This window comes from Natator depressus, chromosome 7, assembly GCF_965152275.1.
Source record: "Natator depressus isolate rNatDep1 chromosome 7, rNatDep2.hap1, whole genome shotgun sequence".
Classification (NCBI taxonomy): Eukaryota; Metazoa; Chordata; order Testudines; family Cheloniidae; genus Natator; species Natator depressus.
The window spans coordinates 14195310-14214101 of record NC_134240.1 but is presented as its reverse complement, the minus strand read 5'-3'; the positions used below and the strand labels follow the sequence as shown (position 1 = coordinate 14214101).

The 18792-nt window shown below is 40.9% G+C and overlaps 1 protein-coding gene across 7 annotated transcripts in view; it reads right to left on the bottom strand.

Moving 5' to 3' along the window:
* The window catches only part of CNTN4 (contactin 4), a 632904-nt gene that overhangs the window by 104863 nt on the left and 509249 nt on the right, over positions 1 to 18792 (bottom strand). For all 7 annotated transcript variants that reach the window (XM_074957521.1, XM_074957515.1, XM_074957517.1 and 4 more), the window contains 2 exons: positions 6218 to 6354; positions 4526 to 4655 (listed from right to left, as the gene is read on the bottom strand). In XM_074957521.1, the coding sequence (XP_074813622.1) occupies positions 4526 to 4655; positions 6218 to 6354 (267 nt within the window). The remainder of the gene's footprint in view (positions 1 to 4525; positions 4656 to 6217; positions 6355 to 18792) is intronic.

Below are 18792 nucleotides of genomic sequence, written 5' to 3'. Positions count from 1 at the left end.
GCTGAGAGTGCAATCCACACCATCCTCCAGATCATTTATGAAGATATTGAACAAAACCAGCCCCAGGACCGACCCCTGGGGCACTCCACTTGACACCGGCTGCCAACTAGACATGGAGCCATTGATCACTACCCGTTGAGCCCGACAATCTAGCCAACTTTCTACCCACCTTATAGTACATTCATCCAGCCCATACTTCTTTAACTTGCTGACAAGAATACTGTGGGAGACCGTGTCAAAAGCTTTGCTAAAGTCAAGAAACAATACATCCACTGCTTTCCCTTCATCCACAGAACCAGTAATCTCATCATAGAAGGCGATTAGATTAGTCAGGCATGACCTTCCCTTGGTGAATCCATGTTGACTGTTCCTGATCACTTTACTTTCGTGTAAGTGCTTCAGGATTGATTCCTTGAGGACCTGCTCCATGATTTTTCCGGGGACTGAGGTGAGGCTGACTGGCCTGTAGTTCCCAGGATCCTCCTTCTTCCCTTTTTTAAAGATTGGCACTACATTAGCCTTTTTCCAGTCATCCGGGACTTCCCCCGTTCGCCACGAGTTTTCAAAGATAATGGCCAATGGCTCTGCAATTACATCCGCCAATTCCTTTAGCACTCTCGGATGCAACTCGTCCGGCCCCATGGACTTGTGCACGTCCAGCTTTTCTAAATAGTCCCTAACCACCTCTTTCTCCACAGAGGGCTGGCCATCTACTCCCCATGTTGCGATGCCCAGCGCAGCACTCTGGGAGCTGTCCTTGTTAGTGAAGACAGAGGCAAAAAAAGCATTGAGCACATTAGCTTTTTCCACATCCTCTGCCACTAGGTTGCCTCCCTCATTCAGTAAGGGGCCCACACTTTCCTTGGCTTTCTTCTTGTTGCCAACATACCTGAAGAAACCCTTCTTGTTACTCTTGACATCTCTTGCTAGCTGCAGCTCCAGGTGCGATTTGGCCCTCCTGATTTCATTCCTACATGCCCGAGCAATATTTTTATACTCTTCCCTGGTCATATGTCCAACCTTCCACTTCTTGTGAGCTTCTTTTTTATGTTTAAGATCCGCAAGGATTTCACCATTAAGCCAAGCTGGTCGCCTGCCATATTTACTATTCTTTCGACTCATCGGGATGGTTTGTCCCTGTAACCTCAACAGGGATTCCTTGAAATACAGCCAGCTCTCCTGGACTCCTTTCCCCTTCATGTTAGTCCCCCAGGGGACAAATAATTTGGAAATCAATCTTTGGGTAGATCAGTTACTTATAAATGTTTACTGAACAGTTTAGACAACTAATTTTCAGAATATGGGTTGCTTGCAAAGTATTTGCATTGACCATTCACTTTTGTTACTCGCATACATGTGTTCTATGTATAGTAGCCTGAGACACACAGTACTAGCATTTGCTCCCGGATGGTATGAGATGGCTGTAACTTTCTAAACTGGAAAATAATGAACACCACATTCATTGCAGAATCATCATTCTTGTCATTTTGGGGGGGGGGGGGGGGGGGAGGCGGGGAGAGAGAGACAACCACACAGAAACTACTATGATTTACATATAAGATACCGAATACTGAGCAACAGGCTAATTATTTGTGAAGAGATAATATAACCCTAGGAATCACAGAAAATTGAACTCAGGTCTTGGAGTTACCAATATATTTGTAAAGCAGGTTTTTCAGTATTCTACTAGTCCTTCTATTTCAAGCATTTATCTGGAACAAAGAACTGGTCTTAATATAGAAGGAGGATCAGTTCCTTAACAGCACAGAGTCATTGCAACCTTAATGTGAACAAAGCAAATCTAGAATTAACCATATCTTTCTCTCAATCTGAAGGTTTTTAAGGCTAACTCTTTAAGATCTTTGCTAGTTATGCATGAGCAGCTCTCTTAGACTTGTTCTATATTTGAGCTTGATGAAGATGTAAAACACTGTATGTAAAGACCCCGGGCACTCCTTTCTTACCCATTACATTTGCACAGGCCCTGATGAAATGGGGTATAATGCAGAATAGGACTGCTATCAGACAGGCAGAGTGTCATACCAGCACAGGGATTTATTGAAGAGGCAGACAGAATAGAGAAACAGGGATTTTGTTTGCTGCTTTAAGAGATGCTGACCTTGAAGATCTGGATTTTCTTAGAGGTGAAGCATCAGGGTAAAAGCTATCTAAAATCCATCCCTGTTTCCTGTGTGGATATGGGAAGCTATTGCTCTGGCCCATTTCCTCATGTTTCCTGTGTCGATATGGGAAGCCACTGCACTATACTCTTTCCTCTCTGGGGGCTATTGTTAGGATCACCCACCAACTCCACAATATACTGGCCTAGAGCCTCGGCTGCAGCCAAACACTGGAAAAGTAAAAGTGACTTTCAGCCATGTTTTTGTACTCCTGATCTTAGGGCTGTTGTGAATTTGTCCAGTCCACAGGAATGAGAGAGCAGTTTCAGGGCTACTCTAAATGACTTCAGCTGCCAACAGCTCCAAGAGGCCATTCTATCATCCAGAGATTATTGGGGCACAGGTAAGCCCTAGACATGCCCCCTATACCAAGTGCAGCCTGCATGCAGGGAAGAATCTGGGTCTTTATCTTATGCTAGTTTCTGCCTACCTTACAAGGCTCATTTTATAATAGTTCTGAATAGACTGGAAAAGCATCAGTAGGTTTATCTGGATTTCTTTTATACAGTAGGCAACATGCCCAATAAATCTTATCACTGTGAAGCCTAATTTGTTGAACATGATTGTACTTTCCTCGAGCAGCAAACTTCCAGATGAAAATGTTTTTTTCTATGTAGGCATCTCTCAGGTTGATAAAAGGATGACCTACATTGAAATGTGATGTGCAGAACATACCTCATGCCTTGTTCTTAAGGACAAAGCAAATCAAACAACGGTACTGCACATTCTCTTTGAAAACTCCTAAGACTAGATTGTTTAATCAGAAACTCTAGTTTCCCCTTGGAAATGCTGCATGTAATCTGACCTCTTTACTGGTTCCCTCTTTTCTCTCTGATGGAAAGAACTTTCCCAGCATTGTAAGAGAGCAAATTAGCTACTCACAAGCTTATGCTGAAGGAAGGAAGGAAGGAAGGGCAGCTTTCTAATTCAGTGCAGAACTAGGAGTCTGGAGACATGAGTTCTATCCCTGACTCTGACATACACCTCCTGGAAGTCCCTTTAGAGGTGATCCTGATCTCCCACCAGTTTTATGCTGCCAATGAATACTGTGGGGCTACTCCTGATTATCAACAGGATAAGTGAGAGGAGAATCAGAATTAGTCTCTCTGTGCTCCAGCTTCCCCCTCTGCAGATAAGATAAGGAGACAAGATTTCTAGTTCAAAGTGATGGTCTGAGGCTCAGTCCATGGATCCTTGTAAAACTGACTGGTTGGCTCCTCATTATTTGAAACTCTTTTTATCGCATGGTATGAAGGGATAGCCAAAATCCCTGGTTAAATGGAATTGTATAATATGCAAGACCAACAACCAGCCTGTCTCTATTCTGGACTTGCTCTAGCATTACACAAAATGACCCTGATTTTCCTCTTGCTTACTTCAGTTTTACCAGGAGTAACTCCACTTCAGTGAGTTACTCTTAATGTACTCCAGTGCAATAGAGGTCAATATATCAGGCCCAATGGGTTTACTTACTGAATGGACCTCAGAGTGCATAACACTTTTTATGTGTGGATTGACAATCATTTGGCAAATGAGCTGCTCAGTGCGTACTCATAGCAGATTGTCGCAAAACAAAAATGCATACAGTGGAACCCTCTTGTGGTGTAGTCATAGAACAATTTGACTGTAAGCAGATATACAGGAAGAAGTGCAGTTTTACTATTGCAATACATTGACACAATTTATAGCTGTCATTATGCTCACTGAAATGGATATATAACATGGGCATGACCCACTGAAGTCAGTCTGTCTCGTTCTGTCTGAGGGTTTTATACTGCTTTCCACATAAAATCAGTAGCAATAATGAAGTCCCTACTGGATGTTATGGAGTCTCTGGCACTTCCCTTTTTGTGGTGTCAAAGCTCTGTGTAAGGTAGAGGTGTTTTAGGGATTTAGGGGTTGAAAAGGGTGTCAGCGTTGTGAGTGTCATTCTTAGGGTGAAAAGGCTATTCAAAGAGGAAAGTTTTGCAAAGTTTCCTAAAGAGGATTAAATTCAGACTCTGTATTCAATAGACAGACTTATTGAGTTCAACATGGATCAGTTCCCAACTGCACTATCACTGGTTCCCACTGTCTTATTAAAAGGCTGATATAGGAGCTTCTAAACACCAAGAGGTGGGTAGTAGGCCACCAATTTTCCATGCTCAGGTACCTGTATTAACAACAAGATGGAGTGATGTGAGGAATTCTTTGTTCCGTGTATAACCATCTGCCTCAATAATTGTTATTACACTTGTTTCCTTGGTGCCAGAGGTATACTGATGTACTCTTGGCTCAGACATTTAAGCTTAGCAACATTGGTATAGGTAACAAGAGATTTTCGGTTTTTAGGAAAGGAAACTCACCAATTACACTCAACTCCGCACTGGTGAAAATGACTCCATGTCTGTTTTCTGCTACACACTGATACATGCCTGCATCTGACAGATTCACATTTGTTATTGTAAGTGCTCCATGTTCTATCTGAATTCTGTCCTGTAGAACAACAAAATAAATAAGGAAACCCCACCTTAGAATTTATGTTACAGCAGCTGTGTCATCTCTTATATCACAGGGGACAAGAAAAAAATAGTAATATGAACAATTTACATGCTACAATCTATTTGTCTGTCAACTAAATTTATATCAGGTTAGACGTTAAATGGAAAAACCAATACTGTAGTTGGTAAATGCAATTTAAATGGGAGGACTCTCCCTTGAGTTCTCATTGATTTAATACCTAAACCATTCAGATTAATATCCCCTTCAAAGAGATAAACTTGAATCTAAAAATGCACTTCTGTTTTAAGGTAGTGTATCATGGTCAAATACATTCTTGAGAACATTTAAAACAGTTGAGTTATTAGCCTGTAGCCCTCTGAAGGTTAATAGGAATAGTAATCATCTTAGGTAGTGCAGAGAGAAACATTTAAAATCAGCTACAGTTTACTGGAAAAAAATGTAGATGTTAATAATTTAATGATCCTTTACTTTATTTCTGCCACTAACGTGATTTAAGAACAAGACCATCTGCTAGTGACCAGCATGAAGTAAAATTAGCATGTGGAACAAAAGACCATGGTATCATTTGTCAGCCTAAGGATATGGCACTCATATTATCAGTTTTAATAAGTACAGCAAAATGTTCCCTCCCCCCGGGAGTTCTGCCATTTTTAAAAAATAAGTAATATAAAGAGCTATTGGCTTTCTACTTGGCTGCAGGGTGGCAATTTAATGTTTGTGCAATCTTTATTAGGACTTGATCAAATCTAGGCAGCCATGTCCTTTCACATTAAGTGGAGGGAGAAAAATGCAGGCTACCCTGATAACCCTTTAGTAATTTGCTTTAGTTTTGCTGTATAATTGAGACAATAATGGGACTCAAAGTTGCCCTCTAGTGAGAAAAGGAGGGGGCGGTGGGAGAGTGAGCTTTATCCCCCACTTCTGTGGATTGCTAATCTGTAGGCAGTTCTTCATGGCACTGCTAATGGCAGGTCAAGTCTCTGGTCGCCTATACAGGAACAACTCTAAACAAGAGAAATTGGATTATTGTTTAGAGACTGGAGGAAATGCCAAAGTTTCATTAACATTTGAAGTTCAGCTGAAAACTATCAAATGAAAATCATTTTATGTCCTAAAACCCCATGGTACCTGATTTTACTGGGGCCTCTCAACCATCAGATTAGTATTATGAATTACTCGTTCCACAGAGCTATAAACAGTTGAAAAAGTATAATTGCTTCATATACCCTATTTTCCCTAATATAAAACTCTTCTGAACCTGTCCTGAAGCCTTCCCCATCATCCTACAGAAAGTAAGGGACTATTTTTCTTCAATACAGGAACTCAATGTCATATAATGGCATTGACCCATGAAGGTAGAAAATATGCTCTAGCTTGAATTTTAAGGCTCAGTCACTGTTTGCACTTCTATTTCAAAGGCAGTGAACTATGCAGACATGAGAAAGCTGCCAAATCAGCAGAATCCTTGTAGAACATTCTGCAAAAGGCCACCTCGTTCAAAGAACAAAGGCATTAGACTTCAGCAATAGTCTTACCCGAGGCATCAATGGCTCACCATCCTTTAGCCAGCTGTATGAAGGCTTTGGTCTCCCATTTGCTTTACACTCCCAAAAGATGCTTTCTTCTATAGCTTTGTGAGCATCACTTATTTTCTGAATCCAGTTAGGTGGTGCTGCAGTGCAGAAAGTAATGAATAAAATCACATGTTTGTAAACAAGAGTCCATTTTCTAGATGCCAGCAAACCCCCCAAATAGCTTTCCTCAAAGAATCACATATTTAATACCATTGGATTTGCTTTGGGGATTTTTTCCCTAGGGGTCCAATTCTGCTCCTTTTGAAATTAATGGGAACAGGATCAGGACCTCGTTTCCCAACTTTTATTTTTAATATAAGTATTAAATAAAAAAAATTGCATCTTCAGAAATGAAGTACTTCAGCACATGAGAAGTGCCATTGAAATAAATGGGACTGCTGGCATGCCTGAAGTTAGTGCTTTCCTGATGTTTTCACAAACTGGGCCTAAGTGGCTTGCTGGGTCACAGCTCTCGATCAAAACCCTTTAAGCTTTGGGAGCGTTAGGAGCCATATTCAAGCACTATTCAGATCTAAGTTCAGATCCTAACACCACATCTTGGCCCCTTGCTAGTTTAGGGACAGATCCTGCAAAACCCGAGCTACTCGTGAATAAAGGATACATGTGTAGAAAAAAGCATCTCATGTCAATAAGAGTTCAGAGGATCGGGACCTTAATACAGTAGCGTTTAAAGTACTCACTTCACATACTTAATCTTCTAAATAGATCTCTGTGAAAACTGGCATTTGTTGTTTGCAGGTGTCTGAAAACCTTTTTCTAGTTTTGTGTTAGGTAGGTTTTCACACCCTTATATTATCCATATTCAAAACTGAGAGCAAATTTCTGCTGTAACTCTCAAGTTTTCCTTGAAACCTTGAAAAACCACTGAGTTTATGTTATCTCCACAAAACCACATTGACATAGGTTTGTCTCTAGTCCATGGCACAAAACCCCAGTGAACGTTTCAAAAAACTCAGTCTGAGCTTCAGGACTGTACTAAAATCAGATGTGTTTCAGGTTTTCTTAAAGGTAGATTTGCCCTACTTTAAAATAACAAACACAACCTGAAAGGATTTAAAAAAATATTACCAGCAGAGGTCTCCAAGAACCTGAATAATATTTTTCGATACTTTCCCTCAATAATCAGATAAAACCATTAGGATTTCTCAAACAAAAGACAACAGCTTTATAAATCCCGTTTAGCCTGAGATGAGGGAACAGAGAAAGGTTTGACAGAATAGATGAAAAAAACAAATTTGATAACAAACACCAAATGTTAAATTGAATGGAAATTTGACATCACTACACTTTAAATACTGCTGTGTCTGTCTTTATGTGTTCCTGCTGATAGACGCAAGAAACCTCAAAGAGCTGGGATGCTTTTTTAATGTTCTGCCTGGGGAATTTGTCTCAAATGATGTTGCTGTTCATAACAGATATGCACCTAATTCCACATGTGCCACATTGAATATTTCCCCTCCCACTGTGTCTATAAACAACAAATCAAAGAGAAAAAAACACAGAAATTTGCATAGAATTTTAAATACACCACAGAAATACTCAGTGGGGATTACAAAAGCAGAAAGGCAAACTTAATATGGTGAAACAATGTTAATGTAGAACTTAAACAGACCTCACAACCAAAAATGGAGAGGTGGACAAGGCTTACCCCTTCCTACCTTTCCTACTGTTATACTTTAGGCTTGTTCATTACATGCATCCCAAGAGTCATAAAAAGGGGAGGTCGTGAAACATAGCAAGATGGGTGGCAACTGCTAGCACTGTATTGAATAAGACATGAAGTAATGAGTTCCGGCACACATTCCTTCTCTCGGTGCAACAGGTTCCAAGATTTAATGCTATTTGCAAGTTACAGCTGACTGCACAATTTGTCTACATGGCTACTATTACTATTAGCATCTAACTCATAACTTTGAAGAAAGCCTTAGGATACCCTTTGTTATGAAAGGACTCTATAAAACCTCCTTTTTGTTTTGTTCATTTCCCATTTCCCAAAAAAACCCCAAATTGCTCTTTTAAAAAAAATAGACAAAATAATCAAATGAAGAAAATCTACATAATCTGTACAGTCTGTTCTGTGGCATAGTTATATTGGAATGTCATATATAAATTGTCTCAAGTGAAATTATAAGAACTCAAATTCTATAATAGGTGAGATTTTAGATCTTTCTTTTTCCTTTTGTGGCTATCAATCTTACATTCCTTGCATAAGCAAAGATTTCACCCATGCAAATGGCAGCTTTTTGCCTGTCCAGTCCTAGACTGAAGGACTGAGCCAGTGTTTATGAACTGGAAGGAGCAATCAGATCCCTACTTTTAGAACATTCCAGTCTTTATTTTATTCGGGTTACAAAATCTTAAATCCTAATGCAAATAACTGCATCGAGACTCAAACTTCTGATGCTGGAAATGATCCAATCAGCTACAGAAGCTATTCATTTCAATCTCTTGTGCAGCACCCGTGAGCCACAGACTTGAATGATACCCCAGTGTTCATCCATTCTAGTTATGTGAACTGGTTAAACTTTTTAACGTAATGCTATTTATGATGCAGACAGCTATTGTGAAAGCTTAGTAGGTCAATAATAAATCTCAGTGACAACAGCAGGGCCCATTGTTTCACAGGAATGCAGTTCTGTGGTTCTCTTTGGGAGACATTTTTAATTAGGTCAAACTCTCCATTGAACCACTTGTTCTAGAGAATACAAGACATTCTCCTAATTTAGTCTTATGTAAAACACCAGGGCTGGTTCATGAAGTAGGTGTGTTTGAGCCATCAGCACCAGCTACCATAATATAATGAAATTTTGACATCCTCCCATTGGGGATCATACAAAGAAGCAGTAAAGTGAGACAAAGCTTCAAACAGGCTAATTTTTTTTTTTTAAAAAAGAATAAGGGTGTAAGGCCAGGTGTGCATTACAAACTTTTAATGTCATAGCTATGTAGGTCTGGGGTGTGATGAGGTTTGATTTGTGACTGACATGGGGCTGTGCTGGCAACAGCTGCTAGTTTAAAGGCAGCTATATTGAAAAAGCTGCTTCTTTGTTGGTAGAGCTTCTTCCAAACCCCTGAAAACTCCGGAAGGGGAAAAGCTAGGTCATTAGACGTCATAAAAGCAGCATGGAAGCTAATTTAAGAATAATATTAACATCACAAGAAATTGGCATATGTCACATCTCTGAGAGAAAGGAAAAAAAGGCAAGAAAAAATACAAAAACGGTTGAATGGATACGAGTATTCTTTAAAGAAAAGAAATCCATCTCAAGTGATGGAATCAGGGCCTGGAGCTCAGTCTCTGGCAGGTACAATGTAAAGTAGAGATTAAGGGACACATTTCCAAAGCCCTGCTTACCTTTTACCACATTCAAAGGTTTAAAGGTTTAGTTTAGGACATTTAGACAGCTAAGTGAGTAACTATACTCAGATTAGGGCTGCCAACTTGGTAATATTTAAAAACCAGACATTCCAGCAGCTGTGCTGGAACCTCCCTCGTCCTGCCTCTTCCTCTCAAGGCCACACCCTTGCCCCACCTCTTCTCCCAAGGCCCCACGTCTATCCATGCATCTTCCCCCCTCCTTCCCCTCACTTGCTGCTTTTCCCCGCCCAGATCAGGAGGGACTCACCTGCTTTGCCGGGCTTGGGAGCTACAGCTGCCTGACGCAGGTAGGAGGGGGTCCTAGGTGACTAGGGGCTGGTGTGGGTGATGACCCAGCGCCACCCTGCCTCCCCCACCCACGGTAACTGGACTCTGGGTGTTCTGGCAGTAGAGCTGACCGGACACTGTCAGGTCCCCTTTTTGACCAGACTTTCCGGTCAAAAGCCAGGTACCTGGTCACCTTAACCCAAATAATATAGTCTGGCACTTATATGTCTAAATAGTCTAAGCTGAGTTTGCAATTTTTGCACAAATTGCAAGTGCCAAAAAGGAGACCCAGCTAAGGCTGGACCTGCACTAAAAGGGTTAAAAGCAAGTTTGAAGATGAAATAGACAAAACTAGCAAAGATGTGTCTGGAGCAAAAGAGCGACTAATACACATATTGTTAGATTCACAATTGCTATATATAGACTTCAGTGGAGCTAAGCCAATTTATAGCAGCAGAGGACCTGGCCCAGGCTGTGTAATTCATCATGAACAGCAGATACTCTACTGAAGGGCTAGAAGACTGCCTATTGTTGTATCTATTCTTTATGAAGACGCTAAAAGTGAACCTGGGAATCAGAGCAGAGAGCTGAACACTACTACTAACTAAACCAGTTGAAAAAAATAATTAACAATAAAGCATTTTTTTGTTCTGAAGCACTACACAGTGAATGATGTTTGCCCCCTATGAGGGACAATTAAGCACACCTGTTATATGGGACAAAGAAGAACGTAGTCTCGCTAATTTATACATCCCTAATCTGTTAGAATTCTTAGTGGCCATGTGAAGGCAGATGACAAGCTGTTTCCTTTTCTCTACCCTCAATAAAAAACAAATGATAATCCACTTATCTAACAAAGCTGTCTAACAAAACTTCAGCAGGTTCATTGGCTTGAATGCTGTATCCTCATCACCTACCCTTTTAGCTGTTTGTGTCTGGAGAAAGTAACCCATTCTGGAAAGGGATTGTCTTTTCTCTGTTTGTACAGCACCAGCACAATCCTGACTGGGACCTTTTGGTCAATACTATAATATCACAGAAGTAGAAATAGTAGTTTGCCGCTCCAGGCCAATGGGGGCTGCAGGAAGCGGCATGGGCCGAGGGATGTGCTGGCCGCTGCTTCCCTCCGCTGGCAGGAGACGCTCTCCCACTAGCATAGCTACAGTTGCTCATTGGGGATGGTTTAATTATGTTGACGGGAGAGCTCTCTCCTGTCGGCATAAAGTGGCCAAAATGGAGATCTTACAGCAGTGCAGCGGCATAAGTACAGCAATGCCGCTGTGAGGTCTCTACTGTAGACACAGCTTAACACTCCCTTTGTCTGTCATGCACATTCAGGCCCCCAGACTTGCAAGCATTTACTTAAATTAACTTAATTTTATTCACATTGAAGCTAATAGGCCTACACATGTGCTTAAGTTAAGGATATGCATAAGGGTTTGCAGGATCATGGCTTTCATTTGTAAGTTCTCTGAGAAAGGGGCAGTCTATAAAGAACAGTTTCTTACCCTACAATAACTGTGGTTATTCATCATGTCATCAGTGTGGATTCCATTATAGGACTGCATGTACCTTATGCTCACAAAATTGGAGTCTTTTTACCATCAGGGTCACATATATGCCCCAAGCCTCCCAGTGCTCCCATATGAGGGCATAAAGGATGGTGCAGGGCCCTCAGATCCCTCACAATCCAAAGACCATGTCACTGAGAACACTGAAAAGTGGGGATGGAGGATGATCATGGAATCTGCATTGACAACAATCTCTGTAACCCAAGCACCCCCCAGTGGCCAGAGGTCACTCTACAGCACCCTGCCTCAACTACCTACTCTCTTCAGGATCCTTTAAAAAACTCAGTTTAAAGGTAGTTCAAACAATCCCTTCCTAAGATCCTATTTATTGAGTTCTTAGGCACGTACGGGCCCTCTGGGCCTCAAACCCAGTTCAGTATCAAAATAACGCTTTCAAACGTAGAACACAAACTCACACACAGTCTTCATCCCATATTCAGTTGGGCACAAACCCAGCTCCCTGCGGGACTGCCTTTCTGCTTCTCCTGCAGCATCTCCTGCCTAGAAATTGTCCTCCTTCACAGGTCTTCCCAGCTGGGCCTTTGGAGTCTCTCCCCAGCTTGGACAGGGTCTCTCTCAGGCCTCTTTGCCTCAAGAGCTTTCTGCACTCTTTCCTGCTTCTTGAGCTTTCCCCTGCTGACTCAGAGACTTTCTGTTCCCTGCAGTGTGTACAAATATAGCCAGAGTTTCCTGGGGCTCCCACCTTCACTGCAACCTCTGCTCCTTTTTGTACTTGAATTACCTGATTCCTCTCAGGTGGAGATCATCCTGTAATGGAGGTTGGCTTATCCCCAGCCTCTCCAGCCCATGAGGCAAGCCACCCTGTTTCAATCTCAAAGAACCACAGTTACAGTAGGGCAGAGGTGGGCAAACTACGGCCCGTGGGCCACATCTGGCTCGTGGGACCCTCCTGCCCGGTCCCTGAGTTCCTGGCCTGGGAGGCTAGCCTCGGGCCCCTCCCATGCTGTCCCCTCTTCCCCCGCAGCCTCAGCTCACTGCGCTGCCAGCGCAATGCTCCGGGTGGCGGGGCTCTGAAATGCCTAACTCACTTTTGAAAATGATTTAGGCTCTTAAGCCACTTTTGGGTAAATTTTTCAAAAAACACGTAGTCTCACTGAACGTCAATAGGGTTTAGGTGCTCAAGTGCTAACATCACTTTTTAAAAATGGGAGTTGGCACTTCTGAAAATTGATTTCACTTGCAAAAGTCCTTTTAAAGACATCATGTAGCCATTTGTTTTCTGTATTTTACATTATTTGCTATCCATGAAAACTTGTTTTACATGGGACTTGTAAAAGAGGTGCATGGCAAAGCTGAGTGCATTTGCTCAGCTGGCGTGGGGCCAGTTCGCACTGGAACAGCTTACTGGGACGTTTGCCATGTGGAGGATGACATTTTGTTCTCAAAATGGCATCCTCCACACAGCATGACCTCAAACTACATGGAGGATGCAGAGCAAAATGGTGTCCACCGCCCAACATGTGTGTCAGGTCAGAGTGGCGGGGGCATGCTGGTAGTTGTCCATTCAGGACTACACCGCAGTGTGGAAGTAAAAATCAGAGCTGAAAACATGTTTTGCACCTTGAATAGTCATAGCTTCATAGATTCCAAGGCCAGAAGTGACCACTGTGATATCTAGTCTGACCTCTGGCAAAACACAGGCCATATAACTTCCCCCAAATACTTCCTTTTGAACTAGAGCACCTGATTTAAAAAAAACATTCAGTCTTCATTTTAAGATTGCCAGTGATAAAGCATCCACCATGACTCTTAGTAAACTGTTCCAATGGTTAATTACCTTCACTGTTAAAATATTACACCTTATTACTAGTCAAAAATTGTCTAGCTTCAACTTCCAGACATCGCATTGTGTAATACCTTTGTCTGATAGACTGAAGAGCCCATTATCAAATATTTGTAGATACTTACAGACTGGTACTCACCCCCTAACCTTACCTTTGTTAAGCTGAATAGATTCAGCTCCTTGAGTAAAAGACTCAAAGAGTAGTTACCAAGAGTTTACTGTCAAACTAGGAGGATGTATCTAGTAGGTTCCCTCAAGGTTGTGTCCAGGGTGCTGTACTAATCAATATATTCATTAATGACTTGGGTAATAGGATATGCTTACAAAATGTGTGGATGGCACCAAGCAGGAGGGATTGCATGCACTTTGGAGGACAGGATTAGAATTCAAAATGACCTTGATAACATGGAGAATTGGTCAGAAATACAAAATGGGGAATAATTTGCTAAGTGGTAGTACTGTAGAAAAAGATCTGGGGGTTACAATGGATCACAATTTGAATATGAGCCAACAATGTGATGCAGTTGCAAAAAAGAGAAATATCAAGCGTACGTGTATTAATAGGAGTGTCATATCAAAAACATGGGAAGTTATTGTTCTTCACTACTAAGCACTGTGAAGCCTCAACTGGAGCTGTGTTCTAGTTTTGCGCACCACACTTTAAGAAAGATGAGGACATATTGGAGAGGGTCCAGTGGAGAGCAAGAACAATGATAAAAGGTTTAGGAAACATGACCTATGAGGAAAGGTTAAAAGAATTGGGTATGTTTAATTTTGAGAAAAGAAGACTGAGGGGGGCTGTTATAAAGAAGATGGTGATCAATTGTTCTCCATGTCCACTGACCATAGGAAAAGACCTTAATCTGCAGCAAAAGACATTTAGGTTAGATATTAGGAAAAACTTTCTAATTATAAGGATATGTAAGTACTGGAATAGGTCACTAAGGGAGGTTGTGGAAATGGAATCCTTGTCATTGGAGGGTTTTAAGAACAGGTTAGAAAAACACTTGTCAGGGATAGTCTAGATTTACTTGCTCCTGCCTCAGCATGGGGGACTGGAGCAGATGACCTCTCCAGGTCAACTTCCAGTCTTATGATTCTATGATAAGCCCTTTTGGGTTATTAAAACACATATTGTTTGCTTGTGCTCCGCTTACCAGGCGATCCAAATCATTGTGGCAATCCAAATCACTGTGTATCAGTGACCTGTCCTCTTCATTATTAACCACTCTCCCAATGTTTGTGTAATCTCAAAAGTTTATCTGCAATGATTTTATGTTTTCTTCGAGGTCACTGATAAAAAAATTAACTAGCAGAGGGCCAGGAACCAACCCCTGCAGGACTCCACCAGACACATTCCTACTCAATGATGATTCCTTGTTTACGTAAACTTTGAGTCCTATCGGTTAGCCAGCTTTTAATACCTTTAATTGTAGCATGTTAATTTTGTAGCGTTCTTGTTTTTTTAATCAAAATATCATGCGATATGGAAGTCGAAGTATATTATGCCAGCACTATTATCTGTATCCACCAAAGGTAATAGCATTGGTGTAATAAACTTAGACTTCTGTCATTTATAGAGCTTGCTAATAACTGATTTTTAAGTTTGCTGGCAATTCTAAAAATAAAAAAAATTGTTTCAGATCAACGCAAAACTGAAATCTTTAGCAAATAGAAAAACAGAAAAAATATTGTTTTGTTTTTTAAGCAGTTTTTAACTTTTAAAAAAATAATATTAAAGGAAATTCTAAAACAAAAAGTCATTCTGAATCAAAAATTCAAAACATTTCTTTTAAGAAATGTTAAAACAAAACACTGTGACTTTTTCATTTTTTTTGTTGTTGTTTTTTCGACCCAATTCGTCAAAACTGGCACAAACTTAGGGCACATTTCAGTGTCACTGAATAGCTTTTTTTGTTGAAAACAGTTTCAGTTAAAAAATTATGCCCAGCTCTAGTCACTTACACTTCTAAGGAATGTAATGTTATGATGTGGTAGCATTTTGCTCCCACTAGGTGCAAGACAGAGGAGAATCATGCTCACTGATTTCAGTAGAATTATAGCAGGGACGTAGTTGGCCCATTTTTCCTAGGAATGTTTTTAATCATAGTAGTTGAAAAGGCAGCACCATTGTTTCTTTGTGTTCTCCCATCAGTCTCTGTCCAAAGTTGTCTCCTGTTTTATATTTAGACTATAAGCTCTTTGGGACAGAGACTGCTTTTTGTTCCGTGTTTGTACAGTGTAGTCCTGGCTCATGACTGTGCATCCCAGGAGCCATGGCAAATAATAAAAAATAATAATAAATAAAAAAGTTATCTTGATGCCAGTTTTGTGAAAGGAAAAGCAGCTCTCTCTTAGAATTAGCTCAGAAGAGTCTCCTTGGAAAACCCTAAAAGTGTTGGGTTTTTACCTCTGCATAATATATAAATCTTTGCTTCATGTAAGGTTATCAAGTTTAAAATTTCTGAGCCGTCAGATTAAAAATGGAATTCAGGTTAAAGTGAATACTTCATAAATGTTTTGGTCAAAACATATTGCTCTGACTTCTGAGGAACCTTACGTCCAAGTTCAATCAGTTCAATGAGAAAGCAGAAGCTAGAAGCCCAGGAGCCAGTCCAAATGATATGGCAATAATGCATTCCTACCATCTGGGAGCCCTGGATCTGGTAATAGGCTCAAGTTTAAAGGCTCACTGCATTGCAGAGGGAATTTGTACACCTTCTTCAGCAGCAGAGGTTAAAACTAGATCTTGTTATGAAAGCTCATTTTTTCAGCTCAATAGGGAGCAGATTGCAAAGCCAGGTACACCATACAACATACCTGTGACTGCTACTGTGGTGTTGTATGGACAAGCAACACATAAGGGCTAAAAAAAAAAAAAAAAAAAGAGAGAGGTACATCTCCAAACTTAATTCACTCGTATTCAGGAGTTAATCTCAGACACAAAACACCTGGTTAGGTATTGTGTGTGTGTGTTATGATAGCCTCTTATGGTAAAAAAAAACAAGGAAAGCAATGTTTAAGTCAGGGTTTGCCATATACTTTTGGTCGAGAAATACGAGTACTTATAATTATATTAATTTGGTACATTTTCTAATAATGAAGTAGGACACCTGGATAACAGGAATGCCTTTGGAAAACAACAACACAACATATTTTAGTGTCTCAAAACAGAGGAATCTATGGAAGAATACATCTGTCATGTTTAATTATTCTTTCCTGCAGCAATGAGAATGCCAAACAACTTTGGTGTCACTGATATGCTAACAAAGGGAAAAGTCACACAAAAGAATAAACATTGATACAAGAGTGAAATACAATAAAAGTCAGCCTTTCCTGACAACTTTCTGAAGCACCAAAAGTGGTTGACAAAGGAGGTATGCCTGGGTTATCTACAGCAAGCAGGCAAATTTAAATTTCATTTTCTTTTTTTCCACCTGTTCACAGACGTAGATAACTCAGTTTAAAAGAGTAACACTGTTAGAGCCAGATTTTAATCTCTGAGGACATGCATTGCGATAAAACATTTCCCTGAGCAATGCTGCAAGTAAGTGACAAGTCTGATTTTCCATATCAAATACTCTGGAGTGTTTCTCTTTTTAGGCTGTGAACGTTTGTCCCACTAGAACCAACTTGAAAAGCTGTAACAACCTTAGTTATATTTCCATAAAGATATAACATTTCCCATCTTTAAAAAGAAAAAGGATTAAAGGACTATGCTTTCATTCATTCATGCACCACTCATATGAGGTATTTACATAAAGTTGCTTTCAGGATGAAAATTTTAGCCTTTATATGAAACTCAGGGTCAAGTTTCAGGGCCCATGTTGTGAAAACGGTCTACATTTTCAGCGTTAAATGGGTGCCAACAAAAAAAGGTGTCCTTGAAAACTGGAAAGATTATGCCAGCCTCAAAATGACATTACTAGGGATAAAAAAAAAAGATAATATTTTAATTTAATATCTTCCAAATAAACAGTGGAATTTGCACTGGTCACTGGTCACGGAGGAACAGTTCTGGAGACTGAATGCCTCTATTTGCCCAGAGAAAAGGCAGGCGCACAGGCAGGAGTAGAACAAGCCTCCCAGCATTGCACTGCCATGTGCTTCAACCCCGACCTGGAGGAACAGGGTTTTAGGGATAAGCGGGTAGCTCAGTCTCCGTCATCCCATAAAATCCTGACCTTCTCTGCCAAGACTGCTGATAAGTATGACAAGTGACAGCAATTGTGGTGGTGGCTTTTGTGATGTGGACAATTGTCCACTGGGAATTGGATTGAGGTCACCAAATTCATGATGCTTACTGCTTATAATCTAACAGAGGTTGTGCCAGCAATGCAGTGGAGACATGCTGTACTGTCGTGGTGGGGAACATAGATTTGGTCTCAGAGTAGCAGCCGTGTTAGTCTGTATTCGCAAAAAGAAAAGGAGGACTTGTGGCACCTTAGAGACTAACCAATTTATTTGAGCATAAGCTTTCGTGAGCTACAGCTCACTTCATCGGATGCATACTGTGGAATGCGTAGAAGATCTTATTATATACACAGAAAGCATGAAAAAATACCTCCTCCCACCCCACTCTCCTGCTGGTAATAGCTTATCTAAAGTGATCACTCTCCTTACAATGTGTATGATAATTAAGTTGGGCCATTTCCAGCACAAATCCAGGTTTTCTCACCGCCGCCACCGCCCGCCCCCGCCCTCCCCCCCCTCACAATTTGGGGCTGAGTTTCCAATAGATGATCATGTATCTGCAGACACTTCTATTAGGATTAGAGGCACCAATACAAGCTTAATTGGAGGCCCATGTAGGGTGACACATGAAACCCCCCTGCCACACACACAAATTCACTCTCCTGCTGGTAATAGCTTATCTAAAGTGACCACTCTCTTTACAATGTGTATGATAATCAAGGTGGGCCATTTCCAACACAAATCCAGGTTTTCTCACCCCCCCACCCCCCAACACAAACTCACTCTCCTGCTGGTAATAGCTTATCCAAAGTGACCACTCTCCTTGCATCCGATGAAGTGAGCTGTAGCTCACGAAAGCTTATGCTCAAATAAATTGGTTAGTCTCCAAGATGCCACAAGTACTCCTTTTCTTTTTGCGAATACAGACTAACACGGCTGTTACTCTGAAACCTCTCCTTACATTGTGTATGATAATCAAGGTGGGCCATTTCCAGCACAAATCCAGGGTTTAACAAGAACGTCGGGGGGGGGAGGGTAGGAAAAAACAAGGGGAAATAGGCTACCTTGCATAATGACTAAGCCACTCCCAGTCTCTATTTCTGGATCTCTGGATTTGTGTTGGAAATGGCCCACCTTAATTATCATACACATTGTAAGGAGAGTGGTCACTTTAGATAAGCTATTACCAGCAGGAGAGTGAGGTGGGAGGAGGTATTTTTTCATGCTTTCTGTGTATATAATAAGATCTTCTACACGTTCCACAGTATGCATCCGATGAAGTGAGCTGTAGCTTACGAAA